This window comes from Manacus candei, unplaced genomic scaffold, assembly GCF_025592945.1.
Source record: "Manacus candei isolate 608988 ecotype Guabito, Panama unplaced genomic scaffold, ASM2559294v1 h1tg000026l, whole genome shotgun sequence".
Lineage (NCBI taxonomy): Eukaryota > Metazoa > Chordata > Aves > Passeriformes > Pipridae > Manacus > Manacus candei.
Window position 1 is genome coordinate 5822362 of NW_026138074.1, and position 27226 is coordinate 5849587.

At 37.6% G+C, this 27226-nt stretch overlaps 1 protein-coding gene across 7 annotated transcripts in view; it reads right to left on the reverse strand.

The window, feature by feature from the left end:
* Positions 1–27226, reverse strand: part of RBMS3 (RNA binding motif single stranded interacting protein 3) — a 765077-nt gene that overhangs the window by 24046 nt on the left and 713805 nt on the right. For all 7 annotated transcript variants that reach the window (XM_051789016.1, XM_051789015.1, XM_051789013.1 and 4 more), the window contains one exon: positions 14323–14433. In XM_051789016.1, coding sequence (XP_051644976.1) covers positions 14323–14433 — 111 coding nt within the window. The remainder of the gene's footprint in view (positions 1–14322; positions 14434–27226) is intronic.

Here is a 27226-nt window from a genome sequence, read left to right on the forward strand (position 1 = left end):
TTCCTCCTTATGAATGCCCTTTATATGACAGAGCTGTCCAAACAGCACTTAAGGAGCAACAGCAAAATACCTGACAGACAGGCATGATAAGTTATGGCTCAAAACGTTTGCTTGCCAGACAGAAAGGGTGACTTTTTTTTTTTCTTTTTTTTTTTTTTTCCCCTGAAAATCCTTTAAGGTAAACTCACTCCATGTCTGCTGGCATGCAGCCATTTTTCAATAAATTCATATTACAATGCTGTATTTCTAATGGATTGGGTATGGTGCTTTTCCATTTTGCTAATGAGAAAAGCTAAAGGCCATTACTTGTTCTGATTGAGATCCCAAGGGAAGAAATGTGATGTGTATATTACCAGGCCATACGTAAAGGAAGTATTTGGCATTTCTAATCAATCAGATGAAGGGTAGACAGAAAAAGTCTTATCCTGCAACTGCAGAGGAAGAAGATATAGGGCGAAAAGAAACCATAGAAAGTGTCTTTAAAAGGTGACTTACGGGAATCAGTTTAATGATATTAGTATGATCAATGACTATGGCTACTATCTGGGAAGGATGTAATTACCAAAATGAAAACTTTCAAATGGAAAGCCTGATCAAGGGCAGAGGTACTGTCATATTTCTCAGAGCACTGTCACTTCTCATCCAGGCAATGTATTACTATGTCCATCACAAGCATTACCATGCCATGAGGCTGTGCTTTCCTGTGGTGGGAGCAGACCTAGGGAGTGAGGGGCTGAGGAACTTTGCATCCAGCTCAAAAACATGGGTAAGTCTCGCCCCAAAAGCAAATTCAAGACAAGGAAAGACAAGGCTGGGAAAAGGGAAAATAGAAGAGAGAAAAGTCGCTGTCATGGCTGGCTTTAAGGAATGTTTTGCAGTGGTGCACATTTAAAAACCACTTCAAGTCAAAGAAAGGAAATGCTGTAGACCAGTGACCTATTCATCATAAAGGAGAGGAAAAAAAATGTACCAAGATATGCACTGCTCAATTTGCAGAAGGTTAGTCTGGAATATCCTCTAAGACGTTTCAATATGCAATTGCCACATGTTTAATTATGATGGTATGGAATTTTTCAAATTTATACTTGAATGAAACACAAAGTTTAGAGACATTTTTTCATTCATTTTTCAGCGGCTGCTAGTTACAGCTTGAAAATGGAACAAGATAGATGCTCCAAATAGCAAAAGAAATGAATAGAGTTTGGAGATGAGTGTTCTAAGAGAGGACAAGATCCTTTGATTGTGTCATAGACATAGTTTATAGCTGTAGACATAGTTTAAATAATATATTAATTTCAGAGAATATTATAAATCACTCATGTACATTAAAACTGACAAAATTCTACCATACTATATCCTTTCAAATGGAATCCCAGATCAATAAAATATTACTGTCAATGATGGCAAAACTATAACAACTGATAAGGCCAGCAGGAGATCTTTTAATGCACTCTAGCCTGTTCAGGTAAGCAATCCTGGCCTCTTCTAAATGCCACAGCCCAGCCAGAGACTTGTTCTTCTCAGGAGGATCTTGCAGAGTATCTATTTCTAGGCTAGGTTATCTATTTTGGTTTTTTGGTGCACTTCTGGCTCTGGCATATGGACTGACTGAAAAGCTCAAACATCTTCATTTTGCATTGGTGCTCACTGGCCAGCAAAATGCTCCCTTTCTGCTTTCCTTTTACACGTCGAATAAAAAAATAAAAAAAAAGAGAGATTAAGCTCTGTGCAAATATTTGCAATGGAGAAAGTCCTAACTACACCACAGATTTTCTTGTCCAAGAATATGCCAGAGATGACAAAGTGGCCATTATTCCATCAAATAAATTTATATCAACACTTTCAAACCATAAGACTTTGCATGATTCACCTTACAAAGAAGATCACTGCTGACATACTAGTGTTATACTGAACTCCCAGGCCGCACTGCTAAAATACAAATTAGTAGAGTTAACATTTAAAAAGTGTAAAACTGGCTATTCTGGAAGTTGAATAAGGGCATTTGTGGATTCCTCTCACTTAGTGGCTGATGTCAGGGACAATGAATTTAATCTTAGGATGGAGGGGGGTTGGGGGATGATGGTCTGCCAGCCTGCCCAGCTGTAATATCCCCTAATAGCCTGGAAGGAATTGTAATTGTGAACTGAAACAGCATCTGCTTAACTGTCATCCTAGCCTCAGGACTGGAACTTTTTGCTTGTTGTGAAGGATCATGAGAAATACTACACAGAGCATGAAGATGAAAACAGAGCGAGATTAAAACCATTAAATACAACCACCAAGACACAGCTGTCCACGCTGCTAGTGAACTCAGGGAAATATAAATGCCAAAATATATGTGACATTCATGATGTAATTTGGTATGGCAACTTAGAACACTGAGGTAACTGCAAACTTCTAGTTTAAAATATTTTTAATTATTATGGTGGACAGATTATTAGAGATCATTCAGTGAGAAGCAATTAAGTTTCACTGCTAGGCAGTAAAGCCAAATCTAACTAGAACTGGTAAAATCTTCTCTTTTCTTACTGAGAAGAATGGGCCAATTAGTTCAGCTGTCTTGACCAGAACAGCTTACTGCAGTCCATCACACTGAGAGTCTGGGTTTTGCTTTAAATATACAGCTGAGCCATCCCTGGGTTTGAAACAGGAGCTGCTGTCTGTACTACAAGAAAGACTACACTGTATGGAAGTAATTTTCCTCAAAGAGAATCAAAGGTCTTGCATTAATTTGCTTATTCATTTAAGCGATGCTATAGGGTTTAATTAATATTTTTAAAACACCTTGAGAATATAAATTTCAATACAGGTGCTGCTGCTGTTATTCTCCAGTTGTTTCCTGCTTCAGTATGTCTCTGAAAAGACTGGAGTCCTGTTTTATTTGGGAGGAATAGCAAATGCTATAGATCCCCTCCTGTATAATTTGTACTTCCAGAAAAAAACCCAAAACTGTTTGGCAGAAATCTGCAGGATATGTGCAGATGCAGTTAAATACTTCCATAGAAGCTCCACAGGCCCATAAACTGAACTGCCTAAAAAAAGAAGCGCTAACTAACGGTAAGTACTGCAGTTTCTTAGTTTACAATGGGACTAGCTCTGCCTGCAAAGATCTCTATAGAATAATTACAGACCAGAGACACTAATCCATTACACTTCTGTGCCAGACTTGAAATTGGGATCACCTAAGTATATATATTTATATCTAACTACTCCTTGGAACACATATCTAATAGCGTATGAAATAAAGTAAAAATCCTAATATTAAAAATAAACTCAAGATGATGCCATGATTCTTAAGTCATATTTTTCTCTTTTGAAACACAAGAAAATATAACGCTGCTCATTACATTTGTACAAAAGTTAATGAAAGAGAAATGTGGATTTATAAGCCTTGAAATGCATAATTCTTTTCTTTGCCTTCTGGAGCAGGTTAATTACTTCAAATTTTTCCATCAATCATTTTCTGGTTTCCAACTCTGATTTCCAACTCTGATACAATTTTTTACAAACTCTGATACAGTTTAAAACAAAGGATAGAAATTTCAGGAAGGTCAGTGGTCTTCTGCTCTCAATATAGTTCAGGCACAAGTTATACAAATAAGGAAAGAGAACCTCCTCCTTCAATGGCCAAAAACTGAATGGAATTTTTTGCTGCAAACTATTTCTCTATGTCCCATAACACATGCAAGAAATTTGAATTTGTTGCTACTTGCTTTTTTTAGTTTTAAATAAACTTCATCTAATACAATAATCTTCTAGAAGGTGTATAGAAAACCAAAATACAATGAATCAAATTATGGTCACTTTGATGAAACAACTATTTATTACCAGAAAATGAAAATTTCTGAGATGAGTTCATTATCTTCACAGGAAATCAATCCTACTAAAGCTAGTTAGGAGCACCTGCATGTTAAAAGAAAGGTAGTAAAATAGCTTTTGTTAAAAAATTACCTTTGAACACTAAAATTTTTGAGCACCGATTTGGATTCTGTGGATAAACTAGGCAAGGTTATCTGTGGAAATATCATCATAGCCAAATACTCACTTCACCTTTTTACTGCATTTCTGTCACTCCGATTTGGACTGTCAAAAATGGTCATTGAAAAAAGAACAAATTCAACCAATTTTTTAGTCCAATGCAGGCATTTTAGGTGGAAAGTACTGGTAGAATTATGGTAAACAGGAGAAAGTGAGCAGTCAGGTGCCTGGTTGAAAAAAACATCACTTTGGAAATCATACATCTTTGGTCTATACTGCAAACCCTGCATACAGCTGTGGTTGACAGGCCACAGAACACAAAAAACCTGAAATTCTTGCATCAGTGAAATCTGCTTGTGTCGTATAAATATTATACTGACTTGAGGAAAACCCCCAAGGGAAACACAGCAAAGGAAAACAGGGAGTTGAGGCTGGCGAACGCACAATTATTTGGACATTCAGATACTAAACTCTTAAGAAAGTGTCTGTTGTTGTATTACAACTGCTAAAATTAAAAAGGCAAAATTAGAAGCATACAGGTGTGCCTATCACTTTCAAAAGTCATGAAAAATCCCAAGGGATAGAGTAGTCCTCCACGGGACTGACCAGAAAAGGATGCGCCTCTGAGATACGATTGCTCCCTAGACCCATCCTGATGTGGTGCAGCTCACCTCTGCCATACAGTAAAAATCTTTCATGTTCAACAGTCAACCTTGCTAGGAAAACAATTCAATTCAGCAAACTCCCAAATTCACTCAGTGCATCTTGTTACAGCTCAATGAAATGTGCTGACTGAGCTGTTTCATAGTAAATATTAGGGATAGCAGAAATCTGCTCCCAAATTGAGTCTTTTAGAAGCAAGAGGATTCTACGGCACCATAGCTCTGACACAGAATCACCCATAACTCACAGATAATAAAATACCATCAGAGGGCACAGAGGTTATTGCCATCAGCAGGTCCCTACGGAATTGTAAATCGTTTGAACAAAGCTTACCCTTTTCTGAGAACTTCAAGCTAAAATCACTGTATATACACGATCCCAGTGTCTTACACAATGTATGAAGACTGTACCTTTAGCTCCTTCATTTAACCTTGCTTCACAAATGAGTGAACCCTGACCAGGCTGCTCTTTCCGGAAGAAAATAAGAAAGATACCTCAAAAGCACTGGCAATTTGTCTTAAGGGAAGTTTAAACCTTTGGGGTACAAGCTTGACAGCCATTCGATAAGCCATGCGGCTTAACTGTGAAACTGTGCGCTGAAATTCAGCGGGATATGTTAAGGAAAAAGGTAGTGAAATTCAATGGAATATTATTTTTGTGAGCATCTGCAGGTCCAGGACTTTTCCCGATACACAGGTTATGTTATTTTTGTCATTGTGATTAAAACGTGTAAAATGCTGAACATCCTTCAGGTTAAATTTACTTTCAACTCCACTGTATGTGTTTTCAATAATGTGGCAACGTGTCACCGTCTGAAACACTGCAACATCTGCAATACAGTGTTTCTGTGAAGTCCCAGTGCCTCTGGAAGTAAACTTTTCCCTATTAGAGAACACTGGATATGTAATTCAAAGGCTGTTGCTTAGAGCGGAAACATTTAGCTTAACAAAATGTACCCATACCATTGAAAAAAAAAAAAAAAGCCAAAAGTGAGTAGTATACTTACTAATCCACACAACACGTGTTGAAATGAGTCAATCTTACCTCTTGGTCCCAAATGTTTTTTACTGAGTGGATACCGTGAATGGTCAGTTGCAACATATGTTTATTCTTTGATTGTGTAAACTTCAGACATTGCAAATAAAATGTTAATTTGATATACAGCTCTTTTCTGTGGTTTGGTACATCATACTCAGTAAACATTTTTAAAAGCTATTATAATTTCCTGAATTCTCAGTACTTAAATGAATAGAAAATAAAAATTAAACTATTATTACTTGTTTTGAACTGAATTAACAATGTTTCTTTGAGATGACAAACAGAGGTTGGAGATGAAAAGAGGCTGTTAGACCATTGTTTTGGTTTTGTGTCAACACCTGAAAGTGCCTCCTGTGGATTTTAAGGTGTTTGGCCCAGTTGAATTCTAGATGTCCCACACAATGACTTTTCTACGGTTCATTTCAAATGCTAGTCTACCTCTTAACATATTAATGCAATGCATTAAAGTTATGCTTTCTCTGTTTTACTTTCAGATCCTTTTTGTTAGCATCACTAAAACTTTCTTCTCCTTTCCGTGGATACCTTTCACGCACCTACATTGTGTTGTAAGCCACTGTTGTCTTTCACCTTCATGCCCTTTTCTTTCAGCTAAAGTTTACATCTGCATTTGAAGTTGATACAATTCAAGTACTGGCAACCATCAGTAAGACAAGAGTCTTAAGCTCTGCCAGGGGAGGTTTAGGTTGGATATTAGGAAGAAGTTCTTTACAGAGAGGGTAATCAGGCATTGAAATGGGCTGCCCAGGGAAGTCCCTGGAGGTTTTTAAGATGAGACTGGATGTGGCACTTAGTGCAATGGTCTAGTAACCACGGTGGTAGTGGATCAAGGGTTGGACTTGATGATCTCAGCGGTCCTTTCCAACTGGCTGATTCTATGATTCACCTTAGACAGAAAAGGTATTGTGTGAAGGACTGCAACAGTACTTAGGAGAAACTAGTTGTTCTTCCGTATAATTCATCATGTTGTTCTTCTCCACTGAGGATACAATCCCTTCAAGGTTTACAGGACTTCTTGCTGTGCCAATGCACACTTGTAATGTGGAGACATGACTACAGGACTGTTTCCCAGCTCTTGGAAAACTGTGGAAGCAGCACCTCTGGGAGACACTTCTTGATTTTCACATGGTCATGGTTCTGAAAAACATCCTTCACCTTTCCAAGATCCTCAGACTTGCGTTGTATTACACAGACCCCACACAGCTTGTCTGCACCACTGATATTTGGATTTATTACTTCTCTTGAAAGCCATATTCATCATTTCTGTCAGAATTACCTGAGACTTCTTTAAACACAGGCAGGACAACAAAACCCAGTTTCATTCTAATAAGGCGAATGGTTCTGTTCTTGATTGGAAAATGGAAAATCCATTTCAAAAAACAAAAACACATCAAGAAAATACAGATGACAGACTGGACATTTAGAATACTTCTGTTTTCCACCTTTTATTGAGTTTGCCAGTTGTAGGTGTGGCAGAATGTTTCAAGAATTATTTTCAGGCTTTTTTAAAGTATTATTTGTTCCTCTTTTCTACTTCCCTCTCTGTTAAATAAAGAGATTCCTTCAGCTAAATCTTGTACAAATCACTAAAGCAAAGTAAGTGGAACTAAACCAAACTTCTCTTCCCCAAACCTGCCCTGTCATTTGTAGCATCAGCACAATTTCGCATGAACAATTTCACATAACCTTTTTTCCTCTTAAAATTCAAAGTTGTTAGGGGAACGATCTACCAGTAGTTAGCAAAATGAGTTCACAATCTTGGTTCATCTCTATAGAGATATGAACAAAAATTTCCAGGGGTATGACTACAGGTGAGTGTTTTGGGGGAGGATATTCTGTAGATGTCTAACTATACACCAGACACTACCACTTTTATGGCTTTTGGTTTCTATTCATTATTACAAAATAAAAAAGTTCATTTTATATGCAGTGCACAGCTATCATTAAAAAACCCTATTCTTTGGAAGAGGTGGCTTTGAACTATACTGCTATTGTCCTTCGAAATGTCAACAGGTGGCACTTCTAGAAATCCCAAAATAGAACTGCAGCAGTCATATTTAAGAAAATATGTAAGAAAAAAAAGCCTCTAAATGTTCTAGTTCACAGTTATGTGAAGTCATCTGCACACTGATTATGTGAATGAGATTTGTTTGATGATGAAAATGAAGATATATTAGTTATGGCTCTTCTGGATGATATTTTTTGCTTTGCTGATCCATCACTTTTGCTTTGTGTTGCTGAGCATTTTTATCACCACAATCAGGGAATCTGAAAGGGAATCTGGGTTAATGTCACTTTGAGTCAGTAGCTGATACCTCAAAGAGAGGCAAGGAGTCCTCAACAAATGCATTTTGTTCATGTGTGGAAGAGTTGTGTGAAAGTAAAATTTAATACAGAATAAAAGCTACTGACATGCTGGGCTCATATGAAGTGCTGCTTGAACAAAAAATGGAATTCCCTCCATCTGTGTTTATTTTCCTTTAATGTTTTCCTTTCCTGTCTATGGCAGGCAGTGGCTTTTAAGGTACATAAATGCAAACAGTAAGCCACTACCAACAAAGGTAGGAAAGTAAAACTGAGTTCAAAAGAGAAGGAGGAACACTACAGAAATAGGATTTTATAAAGTCTATTCATTCAAAAATACCATCTAACCACAGCTGTGGTCCAACACAGACTGTGGAAGCCATGTTGAAACAGTTGATTAGAAAGAGTCTCATCTACACAACAGCTGATCAGCCCAATTCTAACACAAGTCTGTGGAATTTCAAGATGGTTCAAAAAGGGAAAAGATCACATCTTCCCTTTCTCACCTTAGCAGGTGTTTGGCCTACACTGTCAAATTAAGACTTTTTTCTGCCCTGCTGTTGCATCCACAAATGTTTCCCTTAGAAATGCTGAATCTATTTTTTTAAGGTTGCTAACCTCTTTGTCTCAATAATATTTAGTGGCAGTGGATTCTGCAAACCGTTTAAATGCTTCATGAAAAAGTTCTTTGTTCCCGGTTGATTGCTTTCAATCTGGTGCTTTTCCATTGCACTGTATCCCTTTTTTATCTCAAATTATGTATGAGGTAAATAGGAGCTGCCTTTCAAGAGACTGGGAAGGAAGGTTCAGGAGGAGTTATTTGGTTTTTATAACTCTTGAGAGACCTTATGCTGTTCTTCTGCTTTCCAACCAGAATATTTTTTCCTTAAATGGATCTCCTGCCCCAGACAGCTCCATGTTGTTAATCACTTGCATTTGCCATGGACTTTGGCTGAGTAAATGGATAAAGAAGATCTTAGTTTCAGCCTGAACTAAGCTATTTCATTTGCAATGGATTCAGTCCTATATTTTCCACCCAAACAGTAACTGAAACTGTCAGTCAATAAATAAAATAAAAGAGCTCTAAGATTAACACCTGATAACATGAAAGGCACAAGACTGCATAGAAACTTTGCTCCTGTAACTCTCCAAGGACCTTGAGACATACAATTAGAATAACAGAGAGTACTTTTTGAACAAGAATCAGCTCCATGTAGCTGTAGTATGTGCAAATAGAATCACAGATTAAACAGGAAAAAAGCCAACCCTATCTAACAAAGCAGTTATTCTGCTGAGGCCTTCAGGTGACATTTTAAACCACTGGTGACTGTGGAGTATCCAAAGGAAATAAAAGATAAAAAACTTATAACAAGCTTGTTGTTCCATTGAAGGGTTCTGGAGATATCATCAAGCTTTGCTGGCAACAAAAAGAACTAACAAAGTGAAAGATAAGACTGATGGACCTGCATAACAACCCTGTTATTCCACTGAGAGATTTCGGTGATACTATAAACCAGGAAAGCTGAGTTAGGGTAGTTTGCAGCAGCAACAGGATACCAAGTCAGTGAAATTCTTCCACCTGATTGCATTTTTAATACAGAGTATCTAGAACAATTAAACACTTGTTGTTGTTGTTGTTGCTTAGAAAGTGCAATGGAGAACTTATTTTATAAGTTGCCTATTTCTAAATTAGAAACTGAAAGTGGAGTGAACCATCTGCAAACGTGAAGAACAATTAAGCAGCACTGTTGGGTTAGCAGTTTTAGTAAAAAACCTGGCTTCTACTCGCTCTTCCATTGCTGTGGGCCTCAAAGACTTAGGATGATACAAGGCTACAGTGAGGCAGTTCCAAAAGAGAAGGAGAAAAAGCTGGAATTACCCCTCTGCCGATAAGGACTAACAAAGGCTGCCTCAGACTGTTGAATGAAACTGGAACCCAAGCGGTATCTGAAATGGATGCTAACAGCAGGAAGGGGAGGGAAATCCCGATCAAGAAAGCGCAGAGCAGCAAACTTCCCTCAGGAATGAGCAGCAGAGGAAAAAGAGAAGGGCAAGTATTCTTCCCACTGAAGAAACAGATTATTGCTGCTTATGGCCAAATGTGGAATTGCTGAGCAACAGGGACTGAAAGCAGAAAACTGCTCAGTTTTTATATTTCTAAAGGTTTCTGTATTATATCCACTCAGGCATCAATCACAACTTTATTAAACCACAAAACAGATGTCAGATCAATGGATGGATCAGAAACATTCTGAATGACAGGCTGATGATGGAACAATTCCAGCCTCCATACATTATTAAACACATACTAATGCTGCTCTTTCAGTGCTACCCTTACAGACTACTCACTATATTCTCCCTCTGCAGTACCTTTTTTAATAGCAGACCTAACTGTAGATGAATATTACATTGGAAAAACAAGACTTACTGTAATAAATAATAACTAACTAGTAAAAAAAAAATTCAAGCTTAAAACCACTTGTCTGTCTTCACATTATGCCTTCTGTCACTAAAATTTTATTTTAATGCAATTGTAGGAATTGAGACTGGGTTGTCACTAAAATTTTATTTTAATGCAATTGTAGGAACTGAGACTGGGTTGTCAGCCTTAATCAGAATATTCAGAGCTATTGCCTTTTTGCTATAATCTTTACGTAACTTAAGTTTAGGTTTTCTTTACATATTTGCCCACAGTCAGCACACCCATGTAAATGCTTTTTGCTCTTTTGAGTGAATAGGTATGTATGAAAAATACATATAAATATGGCAGAAATTGTCCCTCTGGCAGACTGTCTGCTTAACTCCAGATTTCAGGCAGACTGGGGAAGTGATCAGAGCAGAACACTTGCCTCTCAATTCATCAGTAGCATAAACTCTATTTTCACTGGCAGAAATCAATTTGATTTTCACAAAGGCAGAAAGGAATTATGTTCTTGGTGGGAAGAACTGGGAGATACAAAGGTTGTACAAAATTTTGCCACAGCACAGGAATGTAGGGTCAAGTTGCCATAAATGGCAGACCCTTACTTCTCTTCCTCCAGTGCCCTATACCATCCTTTGGCATTGAAATCAAGCAAAGATGGATTTGCAGCTTTTCACTTGGCCTGGTGGCTTGATAGCCTTAGTGTATCCTCTTGATGAAGGAGTGTTTAATATAGCAGAGATGTCTAATTTTATGCAGACAATGCAATAATAGATAACAAATAATTTTTAAATATATAGTAAAATGAAATTAAATATGCATTTTGGGGGGGTTTAGGAAGAAAGAAAACTTGTCCCTATTCATGGAAAATGGTTTCCTAAACAAAACTATCTGTGCTTTTTGGGGAAGGCTTTCCCTAGCACAAGGGAGATGCAGCTGGCTATGAGTGGGTCTAGAGGAAAACTACTCTGTTTTGACTGCTGAATTGCATGCTCCCAGCTGGAAGCCAACAGCCCCGCCAGTGTTAAGCCAGAAATGCCTGCCCTGGGCAGGTGACTAAATGCTCAAGTGGATGAAGGCAGCTGGCCCCTGAATTCCCATGGGATGTGCTTTGGGGCTGAGAGATCAAAACTCAAATCCAGTTTTGGTGTCAAGGTAGGAATTGGCAGAGGCTGCTGTTACTTGAGTCACTTGCCTCTCCAGAGGGCTAAAGAGTGCTCCTCTGTAAAGGGTCTCCCATCTGAAATGGCTCCAGCCTGGACAGAGTATTTTAATCTTTCAGAAACCATCAAAAGGCAGAGTAATTCCCACAAGATACAAAGCTGTATATGCCTTTATGCTATTTCTCTAGCTCACTCACTAGAGAACAGATTTTCTGTTGAAGCAATGTTTTAGAAACTCAGTGTTCATCCTGAATTGGGCAAGTGTGGAAGTGGTTTTGGAGCCAATTCTCACTTAAGCGACCACAGGGGTCTGTTTCGGCTGAAAAATATATTATGTTGATTAGCAAAATGCTTTGTCTAAGGAGGTGAACATATGAAAGCCTTTTAATAAAAACTACTTTGCATACTGCAAGCTTTTAAATTAAACCAGGACAGAGTTACAGCCAACACTGAGCAGAATTGTTTGTGACTTTTCGCCTTGTCTGCCTAAAAAATCTGGCTGTTTCTTGAAAGATAGCTGGTGGTTCTTTATGGCACCCTGTTGCACAGTTTTAAGAATAGAATTTAAAAGTATTCAGAACAGAAATGTATCGTTCATGTCTTATATCTCCCATAAAACTTAGTCCTGCCGACGTACTCACAGTAGCATGGTTAGGACTTGACACAATTCTTCATGCTTTATGCTTTCAATGCTCCTCTCTCTTGACCAAAATTCATAATTCCAAAAAAATGAAGTAAAACTATCTCTAAATAAATCATATCTCTAAATATGTTTTGTTCATCACAATTTTTTTTCTGTAACAGAATACATTAGGAAGAATGAATTTCAAGTCAGGATGGATACATCCAACAAAACTGCTACCGGTAGCCCAAATCCTGAAGTTTTCCTATAATTTCTGATAGGAGGAATTTTGAAAAGGAGGAATTCTCTATGACTTCCATGATTATCCTTGCACAAGTAGTTTGACTGAATATGGTACTGATGGTGTGTTTATCAAAGAGAAATCCTGTGTGTGGTAAAGTAGGGTGTCATTTGAGATGCATGGAAAGCCTATGGATATTGTAGCATTCACTCTTCCTTGCTCTTTAAGTTTTCTGTGAACAAATTAGGAGTTTTAAAGATAGAAAACATAAATCTGCATGGTATCCCTCTAAATGTATTTCAAGAAGTTATCATAGGGAATGCTGTGACCTTGAAAGATAAGAATGTGTAAAGACTTAGGAAAAGAAATGAAAGATTTTCTTTCAGTTGCAGTAACATAAATTCAGGATATTATTATCACCTACTAGAGGACCCATTACATTTCAGTCCTTCCCCTGACTCCCCAAATGGGTTTGTTCCTATAAGCACTGTAATAGTGATCTCTAGTCAGAAGAGAGAATTAGCTGGGCTTTTTCTAGTTTGTATTAAGGTTGTGAGACAATGTGTGCAGAAGACAATGTCTGTTAAGAGTTATGGAATTGAAAATGACAGACAGAAGAAAAAATTCACAGGAGTTGCCCAACAGCACAACCAGAATTCATTTTCCATTTCCTTCCCTTAATTTTTAAACACACTTTTGAATCACAATAATTATACATGCAGAAATTCTCACTAGTCCTAGTATTTCTTCTATTTCATTAAGGGAAAATTACTTAGATTAACTCTGAGATGTAATTCTTAGTTCTTTTGATTGTTGAATGAAACATTTAAAATAACAGGAATAAACAACAAACCATCTTACTTAAGTTTTGGCAGAAATGAATACAGAAGTCTTAGATCTAACAGAATTTTTTTAAGGAAGTGTGAAAAGACATTGGAGTTAGAATTACATTCAAAAGATAAGGAAAAAGGAGGTGAAGGGAAGAGGATGAGGAAGTGAAGACCTAAGTGAGTTAAATAACTTTGTACAGATGTGCTGTTATTCAGAAAGTTATTCAATTAAAAAAAAAAGTTGGAAAACTCTGTTTTTATAGATTAGTATCAAGTAGTACAGTGGTGAAATAGAAAAACATTTGTAAGTGCATAACAGATCTTTCATGTAATTATTGTGTAAAGAGTGTGTGTGCTAAAGACATAGAAGTGTAATATTTATGCCTGTATTTTCGCAAAAATTTACCTGTACATGCAGCATGCACACATTCACATATCAAACCACCATATATTGTCTGTAGTTGTTGTATATTAGGAACCTTTAGAGAGCTTCAATAATTTTAAGTAAGAGTATTTTTTGCCTTTCTCTGACTCTGGGAGAGTTAATTGAGTCTGACTTACACAGCTTAAAAAAAATAAATTGTTGAAATACACATATTTAAATATGATATACTGGCAACACAGCTGGCCATCATCAAAAATCACATTTCTAAGCCTGGAACAAAATGTGTATGGTTGGTTGTTATGGTTTAGAAGTGAGTAGTGGATTCTACCAAAATGCCAGAACCCCTGTCTCCCAGCAGTATAAAACTTTTTAGATTGACAAGCAAATAATTTCATATTAAAATCCAAATTGACAGAGCAGTAATTCCATAATTACATGAGAATTAGTACAGAAAATTCCTGCTAAGTACAGAGCAGATTTTGTTGACCTGGTATTTTACTACTCATACGACTTTGTCATTTCTGTTCTGTAATACCTAATACTGACTATATGATGGTGAAGCACTGAAAACCCAGGAGTAAAAAATTACCTTAAGAAATTCAGTAAGGAATACATGTTTTGCAATACAGAAAGCAAATAGTGTAATCTATGATCTTACCGTTCCTGTTGTGCCCAAGGAAAGGTGGTTCATCTGCTGGGTCAGAGGGCCCATCATGCTTGCTGGCTGCATTGACATAGTGTGGTCCATTGTTGGTGTTATCACAGCACCCTAGAAACACACATTATTTACACTTCAACCTCTCACTTTAAAAAAAAAAAAAGGCAGCATTCTCTGAATGAGTGAACCTGACTGAAAACTTGACATGAATCTTAAAGAGACTAATATATCTGTCAGAGGAAATATGTTTTGTTCCTATTGACAACCAAGCTACACACATATATTATTTGTACTGCTAATGAGGCCATTTTATGTCAGTTCCAATTAAGTGTCATTTTTTACTTCATTGTTTCTGACAAACAAATGCATATGTTCTTTCTATGATGAATGCTACTGTACATTGCAAAACGCCTGTCATTTCCATTTTTCCATATCCTATATAGAACAATCTTACAGACAGAACACATATGTCCCCAATTTTCTAAAACCTTCAGTCTCAGAAATCTTCAAACTATTATGGTAATTATCTTGGATTTTTCCAGTCACAATTAAGAACCCTTACTCATGACATTTTATAGCTGATTAAGTAAGACCAGCTATTGACAAGTGAGTTTGGTAGTGATACCCATTTAAAACATATAAACAATGTTTAAAAGCATTTTTCGTCTCTGCATGAAAAACAAAGACATTAACAACAAAGAGCACATGAACTAAAGCAAAATCAAGACTTTGAATAAAAAATGAAACAAAAGACATTCCAGAGAAGCTTTGGAGAGAAAACTTCTTTACCATTCATATTCCTTGGTTTTTGCCCTCCCTCTCCCCAAGACCCCATGTTGGCAACCTCATGCCTTAGTGAAGTGTTGATTCTCTTCAGTTCTATGGGATACAATGCTATTTCCTGTGTTGGTTAGAGGAAGTCAGTCAGAAACAGTGGTCTGCTCTTTTTTGTGCAGATAGTGAAATAGGGAGGTATTTCCAGCTATTTCTTCATATGAAATAATAGCTTTACTTAGTGCATATGCATGTTTTCATGCACACATCACAATTTGCACAATCACATTATACTACAAAGTGTGGAAAATGTAGATTAATGTATCTGTTTAAAATAATTGATTTCTTTTTTCCTTTGAGATTATTGACTAAATCCACCTATAAACTGGAATTTAAAACAAACTAGTTCCAAAACCCACAGCACACCTGTTCTTAAGTGTCTGTCTCACATTTACGTAGAGCTATGTCATTGCATTGCCAAGGATCTGATAAGAAACTAAAGATTTCAAATTTTCAGTAACAATTAAAAAAAAATAAAATAAAAAAAAAATTCCGGGGAAATACCAAATGAATTTTTTCTCATCTTCCTGCAATACTTTTTCTATGCACATCCTATCTGAGAAACATAGTCTCTCCAGTCTCTGTGAACTCATTACTTGCATGTCCTTGTAATATCCTCAGTATATGAAACATATATACGCTTGTTTTATGTCCCATAGTAGATTACATTTCTTGCATTGACAAGAGTCCCTAGACAAATTTGGCAAATTACAGAAGCTAGCCTCCACAGAGTATCTGTCATGATTCCAAATAAAGGCTTATAAAACAAGCTGATCAGTGTGCACGTATCAAACCTGCAATACTTGCAAACACTTTTGCTGCTTTCTTGGGTAGATTAATTTGCACTGATTTACATAGATTAATTTATTGATTAACTCATTTAATGAACTACCACAGCAAAGTCTTCCCCTTTGCTGAAACAGTCTAAAAGCAAATCTGTGGGCATACACCCATTCAGGCCATTCAGCAGTCCCCGCACAGCAGAATCAGTGCAAGAGTCTGAAAAACCACCGTGCCCAAGGAGAATGATGTTCTTCCTATGTGTTCAAAATCAGTGGCCTGGGATACCATACAGCCAGATGGGGTCTTAGGGTTTGGACTTCACCTGCACTTTTTGATTGCAGGAATCATAAGCTTTATGATCAGAATGATCATAATTTTACTGTACCAAATCATAAGCGCTCAAACTAAATTTGTCAAATGATAAACAGCTCTCAGTTCCCTCTACGGGCAGTTTGGTCCTTCAGCTCAGACATGGAGAATTGCCTCAGGGCTCTCCATGACAGACAAGTTGAGCTCCCACTTGTGATGTCGAGGAAGGTGATTCTCCCCTTCTCTGCTTTTGTGAGACCCTGCCTGGAGAAATGTGTCCAGCTCTGGGGGCCCGAGTATGAGGAGAATATGGACCTGTTTGAGAGGGTCTAGAGGAGAGCCATAAAGATGATCAGAGGGCATCAATGTATACAAGCATCTGAAAGGAGGGTGTCAAAAGGATGGAGCCAGGCTCCTCTTGGCGGTGCCAAGCAATAAGACAAAAGACAATGGGAATAAAGTGATGCACAGGAAGTTCCACCTGAATACGAGGAAGAATTTCTTTACTGTGCAGGTGACTGAGCACTGGAACAGACTGCTCACAGAGGTTGTGGAGTCTCCCTCACTGGACATATTTAAGAACCTTCTGGATGCAATGCTGACAATGTGCTCTAGGATGACCCTTCTTGAGCAGGGCGGTTGGACCACCCACTGCAGCAGCCAGAGAGGAGACATATCATTGCAGCAGGGTTGGACGAGAAGACATTTAAAGGGCCCTTTCAACCAAAACTATTCTATGATTCTTTGTGTGATGTAGTAAGCAGAAAGTTACACATTCATCACAGCTTCATGCAGCATCACACTGCCAGCAATAGTGGCTGCAATTAATGTAGGATGCCCCAAAGCCTTAAAATACCAAGCCTTTTTTTTGGAAAAATGCTTATTGCAAAGGTATGGTTGGAGGGACTTGCTGTGATACAGATGTGACAGGCTGATAGCTATTCCTGTGTATAAATTTAGGAACCTGGAAATGAAGAAGGGGCAGCAGTGAAGGAAGTCTTATGATTTAGTGTAGCAAACACAAGTGCCAGACATGCAGCGGAAAAATCAGATGGCAAATGTCTTTCAGCAACTAAGTAAGCAAGACAAGTATTGCAAATAAACTATTTAAAAAAATATGGACTGGAGAGAAAATACATCAGGGACAAAAACATTGCTCAGAGATATCAAATATATTATTTTTAAATTGAAAAAAATATATATCCTAGTCCCTAAATATATATAATTTAATAGGTTAGAAAAAAAGTTGGGAAAACAAATCAAGTATTTGCAGATTTCCTAAGGCAGCTTAACATGTTTGAAATTGACAGTTACCTAGAGCAGAGAATTACATGCATTTTCCAGATTAATAAATCACCAGAGTTTGCAGAAGCTTCTCATGATCACGCAGGAAAAAATTATACTTAATTAAGAAAATCTCGTCTGGTTGTTAGGATGACATCCAGTCTCCAGACCATAATGCATTTCATGATACATGCTGTCAAGTCAATTCATATTCAGTTTATTTAGAGGTAGAAGAAAACATCTTGCATTAGATGTTGCCATCATATTAAAAGTAATTTCATCCTTTTCCGTCTATAGTAGTTATTTACTGACAAAGAGATGGCTACTGGCAAAGGCTACAGCAAACATATTTTTCATCTTAATCTGTCTGGATGTCTGATTTTACTGTAAGCTGTATAGAGAGACATCTTAGCATTGCATAATACTACTTCAGACCCAGCTTAGTTGAAAAAAAACTGCACAAGAAATTATGATGAGGTTTTTGCCACCACCTTTGCCCAAACAAGTGGTTGGCCAGCTAATTATTTAGGTCTGCCTGGTTGCCTCAGTATGATTACTTTTCTTTTTCATAAGTCCTGCAAGGAACTGGTTACTATAATGACTTCTACATTTGTCAAGATATTCTCAGCATATGACTTGTCATACAATTCTGTTGATGCTATAGTGGCTTTAAAAGAAATTAACAGGACAAATAGTAGGAAATTACTGGTACAGGCAAAAAAAATGCATGATCTTTGCAACACTGTGATACATCCAAGATATGATGACATACAGACTTTAATTCCTCTTCACTTTATTTGAAAGACCTTGCTGTTTTAAAATGCTTTAAGCTCTGTGAACATACCTTAACTATAAGAAAGTGAATGCATACATTTCAGAATATAGTCTATCACTGGCAAAGAACGAAGTCTGACTTTATTAACTACAAACACTGTACAACCCCTCTATGGCAACAAACTGAAATTACAGGAAGGACAGCAAATATGGTTTGTTTATTATGTTAAGTAAACTATCCTTAAGCACTTGCCAATAGCAAAAGGCATCAGCAAAAATAAAGTCTTTGTTGGTGCAATGAAACATGCCATCTTCTGTGCGTGGAGGGTGGGAAAGTGACATCAGAAATAAAAAGTGTATTAGGAGGCTTTAGGACCAGAGAGTTCACTAGTTGAGAGATGTACTTAGGGGCCAGTGGGAGGATGGATTAGTTAGTCATAGCTTTCTACAATAATGAACTGTATTATAGAGTTCTATTTTATTCCAGTGTTCTAATACTGATATTGTGCCTAAGGGGCAAATACCAGCTGAATAAATAGTTTTTAAAGCTTACAGCAAGCATCTGCTTATTTTGTAGTTTACTTTTTCTTTATTTAAGAAGTTTTAACAAGTTAACCATACTTAAAAATTCTACTTTGTAAATACTGGCCAATGTAAAGCCAATAAGCATTATAGCAGCAAACTTACTTTTCAGATTTGTTTACAGACACATTGTGCAGACATATAAGCACCAGGTCATTCCATCTGAAAATTTTTTACTCTACTACCAAGTGAATGTCTTTATGTTATTGAGAACATGTTGTTTCTTGAGGTTTTATTAAACTGAGTGAAAGGATGACTTTCCTTACACTTATCAGACAGACATGTCTATCAAGAATTAATAGGAAAAAAATCAACATGCATACTTTTTTTGCAGATAAATATACTCTCTCTGCATACTGAACAAATGATGACCATATTTCTATTGATTCACTGTTCTATCTAGGCTGTCTTTTCCCATTTCCTTGGGCTACTTCTAACAGGTAGCAATAAAAATGGGGTCCCCTTGTAGGAACAGTGAGCCTAGAGAACTACTCTGAACTGGCTGGTAAGTGGCCAAACTTGCATGACAATTGCATGACAATTGTAGGAAGATTAAAGGTAGCTTTGAAATCCTCTCTGTCCTCTGTCATCAACTCTGCTGAAAATACTTCCTGATATTCCAAAACAAAGGAGAACCTACTTTCCCTTTTTCAATGAAAAGTTAGCAAGTGCAATTGCCTTGGTATTTGCTAGCTGATCAGAGATTAAATCATCATTTGAGTATGATGAAAAAGATCAGAAAACATCAGTTAATAATGTATATTCTGCAAATCTTAGGATTTGGTTTCATTTCACTACATTGTGAAATTTAAAAGCTTGATAAAAATGTGATAAAGCGAGCAAGGAGGCCAAACCCCTCATTAAATTAAAGCAGCTTTAACTTCGGAATACGCAAACCCCAATATAGACCTTCATCAACTCTGAGTCCTGTTTCTGTACTGAGTATTAAACTACAAGTTCACATCGTAATATTTCTAATCTTGGGCATAAATTCAAATTCTTATCTGACATCCCCTTCATAACTTAGTTGAATTTCCTTGAAGCAACAGACATACTTGCTTTCCCTTTCTCATTTTCTTGCTGTATATTTGTGAACTTCTTTCCTCGGCTGAAAGTATATGTCATAGGTGCAAGAGAGTTATTGCCCAGAGTAACTGTTCTTAAAGGATTAAGAATCCAAATATAGTGTGGTAAATAAAGAACAAAGGTGACCCTTTTGTATGCACCACCTTTCCTACAACAATAGCTAAGGTTTTTGATGGTTTCTTTCCCATTGTTCTTCTTGCCTTTATTTCCTGTCTATTAGTTTGAAATACAGCTTTTGATAATATACTGATATTAGCCTAAATGCAGATTAAAGCATATAGAAATGGGAACATCAAGAGATAAAGAAAACACAGTTGATTCAATAGGAAGAGTTTTATATTAGTAACTGCACGCACAAATAAAGCTGTACATGCAACTATATTGTACCAGTTAATAAATGCATTATATCAGGCAGTACCAGCATGATTTTATGTCAGCAGTTTATGCATCTAACGGAGTTGACAAAAACAGTAAATTTCATAGCATACATCTGTCTGTTAATCTAAAAGGATTTAATAAAAAGAAATAGCATTTCTATTGCAAGCAAAAAGTTGCCTCTGTTACTCAGTGCCTAACATGATTTTGCATGGTGACTTAAACCTTTCCACCCAAAATGACATCTCAAAAAAAGGCCATTGAAGAAAAAAAAATATTTATGAAGGGAAAATATATCTGAGTTGCTACAGGGACTCTGAAGCCGAGATTGAGGGCTCCATGCTCTATCTCTGTCATTGCTGCCTGCACATGCAGGCTGGACCACAAGCCCATGTGCTTCACTTTAGACTGAGAAACAAAAGTTTTCATACCCTTCTCCAACTTACTCCAGGAATAAAATAAAATTACTAGTATTACATGCCTGAATAAATATGAGCAGTTTTGCTGGGGCCCGCTAACAGAAAGGAGGCCGCAGCAATTAGGGAAAGACCTGTTGCAGTGGGGTATTCATTCCGTCAAGTGCTGGAGTAGGCAGAGAGGCCATAAGCAGTTCTTGCTCCCTCGTCTTGACATATTCCAGAAGAGAACAAGAAATCACATTTCTTTTGATTTTTTTCCTACTCTTTACTTCAGTTTATAAGTGCACTTGGCTGTATGATGGCTTTACGCAGCCAATCCACATAACAGTGCTTTTGTTCTGTCAAGAACAGCCATCACTAACAAAAGCACCCTCACAACTCTCATGTTAGGTTTAGCATCCACAGAAGACAAAGAAGAAATAAAGAGGTGGTGCTTTGCCTAGGACATAACCACTGTAATACATCAAATCTTCTCCTGCCCTTCCCACTATCAGATTTCACATAGGAAATATCCAAAGGTCTTTTCAATCCATGTCAAAATAAGCATAGATTTTAAAACTATGACATTATTAGTGAAAACAAATCTTTATTTCCTGCACAGAACTCCTGATCTATACCTAAGTTGTATATGATATATGCTAAAGTGTTGTGTTTGGCAATTCCATTCTGTTTATATTCTTATATATATTTTCTGATGTGGATGAAATCCTTCCTCTAGGGTCTCCAGTGGCTCATGTGCCATCCTAATTAATTGGAATCAGGTGTCTCTTTCCTGTGGACTAGTTTTTCTTAGCATCAGAATGGAGTTTCATCTATTAAAGCTAAATCCAAATAATATTTCCTCTCAAACAATTCTGTTGTATTCTCTCCCTTCTTGCCTATAACCAGGCATGAAAATTGACTTAATGGCACACCCTAGTTTTAACAAGGTGCAGAATAGAAATTATCAAACAGTACAATTAAAATATGAGCCAGCACCAGTCTTTAGCTTAAATTTTCACTTCCTTGCCCTACTGGGTTCAAATTAAACTTTCAGAAAGGATGCCATATTTGCCTCTTCAATAGTCTGATTTTACATATTCCCATACACGCACACACATAATTACATACGGAAAGACAAATGATATTGCCATTTATATTATACACAGGTCACAATGTTTTTTCAATATGTGGATGTTTATTTTTTTTTTAAACATTTGACACTCTCAGTCCAGGATTTACTATGGCAAAAGTAATTAAAAGCACCAGTGACGGGGTTTCAAACCTCTTGTTCATGAGCAACGTTTCATAAGTGATGCGTAAGAACTTCTGATATTGGCTGAAAATACTTAGTTATTTTATTTCACTCCGGGAAACACGCTCCAAAGACAAGAAAAATGCTTAACAGGAAGATTTGCCTCCAGAGCATGTGCTTGGATGTAGAGGTGCAGAGCAGGTTGGTGGCATGTATGGCATCTTTAATGTGGTTGGACCAGGCTATCTCTGGGTCTCAAGTTTTCCAGGCAAGGTGAGGCAGTCCCAGCTCTTTGTGTGCTCCATGAAGGCAGGACAACATATATTTCATTGGACCAAATGTCTGATACACTGGAGTGTTCTGTGCTTTTCTTTGAGATTTAGTACACAGGTAATTTGCCAGGTACAGAGAGTGGTTAACCAGGTTAGGGGAGGCAATGTCTGTGATATTTCTTCTACATGCACTTCTGGCTTCACCATTACAATGGTCAGTGACAGGGCAGCAGCTGTGATCTGTAACAGATGTGCTGTTTCATTTCCTGCCCAAAACCTGGAGGGGCTCGCACTATGTAAGCTGCAATCTAGCAGCTGTGCTGGAAAGGTTTTACTCATTAGAAGGACAAACACTGATACTGGGAGACATCAGAAATGCTGAGGAACTGGCTACCAACAAGAAAAAAAAAATCAAACAGAAGAGAAGGCTGGTAATATAACCCTATGTATTAAGGGTATATTAGAGTTCAGATGACAAAAATAACACCCTACACAACTGCAGCCAGAAGAAAATGATATGGTTGTGCATGGTGTTAACTCCACAACACTAAAAGGACTTAACCAGATTTAGATGGAATTATCTGAAATACCTTCAGCTTTCAAAAAAGTGAGGTAGTATCACTGAATGAAGCACCAAGGAGACATACTGAGGTGCCAGGGTGGCAGACAGCAGAGTGCTCCTCTGTGAGATTCCTAATACTCAAGAGGAGAATGGAAAGAATAGTCAAGGAATGGATAACTATCAGGTTGTCTTCCTACAACTCTGAGATCAGATAGCTCTTGTAAGCCAGACTTTATTAGTGATGGACAACACAAGTGAGAAGGTTTCACACGGTTGCTCATGGTCTTCATGTCAGCCCTTGCAATGTCAAACCAAAAGCAACTCTTGAACACCAGAGCTCTTTGGCTAGGTCCAAATCTAAGCTGTATCCTCAGAGCCCCTGATCCAGGGGCTACCATGTAATCCACATACTCAGCTGCACAGTTTGGGTAGAACGTCATGTTGAAATCCTGAGGGTAGTGTTGCTGTATCACTCTTGAATTCAGCTACAAATCCAATGGCCATCCTCCATGAGAATGCACTATGAAGCACTGCCATCTGTTGCCTACACTCCTTTTTGTGCAGCTCCTGCACAAAGGAAAGTTAAAGATATAGAGGGTCTGAAAATTATGTAATTTCTTTCCTCTTCCCATTTTTTCTGATTTAAAAGTTCTGGAAAGCTGATGAGGAGCAGTAATACCCACATAATCCTCCCAGGAATCCTTCTTATCCTACCTATTAGGACAGGCATATAGTAAGGGAGGCTAGAAATGAAACCCTGGTTGGGTAATGATGTTTTTCTAAAGGTATGCCATTCAATAATGGATTTTGGAGTTGAAGAGTACAGACTAGTAAATCCTGTACCAAGGCCCTGGTCATGTTTTGTATCAGTTTAGTTCTAGATCACAGTGGTTCAGACTGATCTTGAAGTCTAAAAATGTGTCTTTATTAGGAGAGGACAAATACAGAAATCTGTCTCTCTGTCATGTTTTGTTAGATTTGTAACCCGTTATGTTAAACAAAGCCCTTTCCCACACACTAATGGAAAGACAACTATTCCAACCTGCCTTTCCTCTCATTTAAACACGAAAATTTTCACAGTCTAAATCCCAAATTGCATTTCATTTTTTGGACTTGTGACTCCTCAGAGGAGGCTATGGAAGAAACCCACTCCGTTCTGTAGTGGAATTTGTCCTTTAACTGGTTAAAACTGGCTACCTGGCAGTGCCAGCTTTGTGACAGATCTCAAAATCAAGACTGAGGTATGTATTTTCAATAGTGGCTTCTTATCTTATATTCCATCATTAAAAGTAATGTGAGACCATGCCTCCCTCATGCCTTTATAAATTTTAACTGTGATTTTTCTAACTCTAACCACACTGGTTGCTGTTTAGATTCAACTCTGTACAAGCCAACTACCACCAACACCTGGCTTTTGCTGCACCTGGACTATTCCACCACTCTTGGATGATGCCCCCAATGACATCAGTGCAGTTTTTACATTGTTTTGAACAACTGATAATATAGACACAATCTAGAGAAACTGTGACTGCAAAAATGTCCTTACCTAAAACTTCTATCACTGATGCATGAGACCATAAGAAGCCAGTAAAGTTGACTCCAGCAAGCACACAGAACATGTCCTTCAAAGGTAGCCACATTTAAATTAGTGTAGGTACAACTGATATAGATGAAATCAAATTGAAGCACTCATTTTTGTGTCAACAGTCAGAAACAAAGAGGCTAGAGAGGGTGAACAGACTTTATAACTAAAAATATGATATTTCAATTTCTCGTTTAGTTTAAGGTTATTCCAGTGAAACCAGTTTGTGTATTAGAATAAACTCTTGACATTTATAAGTTTCCCTTCTACTGACAATCCCAAAGTGTTTTAAAAACTGTGTGATATATACAGGACTCAGGAGTTGGTCTGTTGTCAGGGTTCTGGAATGGGTCTGGATCTACATCTGATATTTTCCTAGTCCATGAGTGTTCGGGCTGAGGATACATCTTGGGTCATCATCACTGCAGGCCCAAAGGGAACAGGTGGTTTTGATCACACACTCCAGTCCAAATTTACCAAAAAAAGGATACATTTTACCTCTTGAGTCATACTGAGCAGATTTGAAGTAAATAATAGAAAATGGCTAACTTAAGTCTACTTTGCTCCACATTCCATTAACTTTTAAAAGAAAACAAAAATTTTGAGGAAAAGCACTTTAAAACTGGCTCCTGTGAGTAAAAATTCAGTGTGCAAGTGGTTCAACTAGTCTAAAAAATAGACATGTAAAGTTCAAAAAGGTGCAGATTTTGGCTATTATTAATGTAAAAAGAAGAAAAAGTAAGTAACTGATCCAGCAAGGATTACTCACTTTCTTTTTAATATATCTATACTGATTAAGAATGAGTAAATTGATATATTTTCTTTTTTTGTTTTTCCCCCCCAGATAGGGTCACTCTTGGGCTGAAATCTTCCTTATAAAGTTTCAGCCTGGAGCACATTTTTACAGCTGAGTTATTATCCTTAAAATACAAGTTCATACTGGAAATGCTGGCAGCCCTCTTAACTATTGTATAGCAGTGAGCACAGCTGTAACATGTTAAATATGTTGAAAGTACATGGCGGGAACAGAGTGGCTCAGAGGACTGGTAATAGAATAGGGAGTCTCAATGCTGGGTCACCAGGTTCGGTCATTGCTGGGACTGAAAGTCATTATCAAGCTACAGCTGTTCACTTATGTCCAGACATCACCTACCCACAGAGAAACCCTCCACCAGAAAAATACTCTGTCGCAACTGGTGGTGTCCAACAGCCTTCCCAAGGGTTGTGAAAGGTAGGGAACTTCATCCCCACAGGTCAGCTCCACGGTTCAGAGCACCGATGACACAGAGGGGTGAGACTTGCACGGTCACTGCCCCACACGCTGCCCAGTCTACAGAGGGTGTTCATCACCAGCCTATGGCTACTATGTCTTTTCAGGGCACTCAATTTTTTCAAAAAGATGTTAATCACCAAAGATTGATCCTGAAAGAGCTCTTTATCCACATTAGCGAATGGACCACAACCATTCTATCACTCTACCAGTTTCAGAGGAATTCTGGTAATACTGGTTAAAGGAAGGTAGAAAGCATATGATAAAGTACTTTCCCAGCTCCTCATTTTCAGTAACACCTAGAATTACCAAATACTTTATTATTACCTCTCTCTACATTCATAGATGGCAACCTCTTGCTATTTCCATCAAATTATAATCCAGTTCAACCCAAAAATAGTTGTCAACTTTTGCATGAGGAGATGAATGTAGAGAGTTCTGTATTTCTCAGAATCAGGCTGCCTGCTTAAGTGCAGTCTTCTGTCACAAACCAAAGTAGCCAGAGTAACATGGGGAAATGAAGTCCAAGTTTGCTGCTTCAGTTTTCTATAAATGAATTTATTGGAGTAAACCAGGTAAATCTCTCTGGTTTACACTTATCCATACATGCTGCAGTAATCTCTATAAAAAGCTTGGTTTATTATAGTGTTTTTGTACACCACCATTTCCTACCAGTCACTGTGTACTAGCCCACGTGAATGCACAGCAAGCAGTGAGATCCTGACATATGACAAAGATGTTCTTTACTTCTTTGTGGTTGTGTGGTTTCCACACATCATCTGATTTGCAGAATTTTAGGTTGAAATCAAAGATGGTTTTTTGGGCAGCTTTCCTGAAGATCTTTCAGCTATTTGAATATTGTAGAGGTGCTCAGTTTCTAAGGAAAAAATTGTTTATATTTGTTTTATTTTCTCAGGCATCTAGAAGTCAAACTACCATTCAGCACTAATTTCAGAAGTCCTTAGGATGAGCCAAGAAAGAGCAGTTCAAGTTTTTCATGGCCTTTTCCTAAACCCTACCTGAAGTCAATTCTTCAGGCTACAAGGCAGCTGATGGGAACTGCCCACTACCAAATACTGCTCTGAAAATGTCTCAGACAACATAGAGCACCTTGCTCTGTAGTCAGAGAAGAAAACGCTGGTGGGTCACTACTATGGTAAATGTACCAGAGTGAGTCTTTGACCTAAACTGAATGATGAGTCTTCTGTGAAGCACTGATCAGGCAGCTGAGTCTGCCATGAGTTTAGTAAGACGTCTTTTACATGATGGTAAGAAGATCTCTATGCTTTGGAGGAATAAATCATAGTACAAGCTAGAGAAAAAAAAGCCAGCTGGATGGTATACACATATTGCTGAGATGAACAGTAAATTATTAGGAAAAAACACTTTGAAGGAGAATAAAACTTCTTGTGAATCCAGGTCACACTTGGCACATCATTGTGACCAAAAGAATGAAAAAATTGGAGCTGTCAAAAAGCAATGTTTCCACTATATTTCAAAATGACATGTCATTTCAGAATTTATCTAAATTTGAAGGG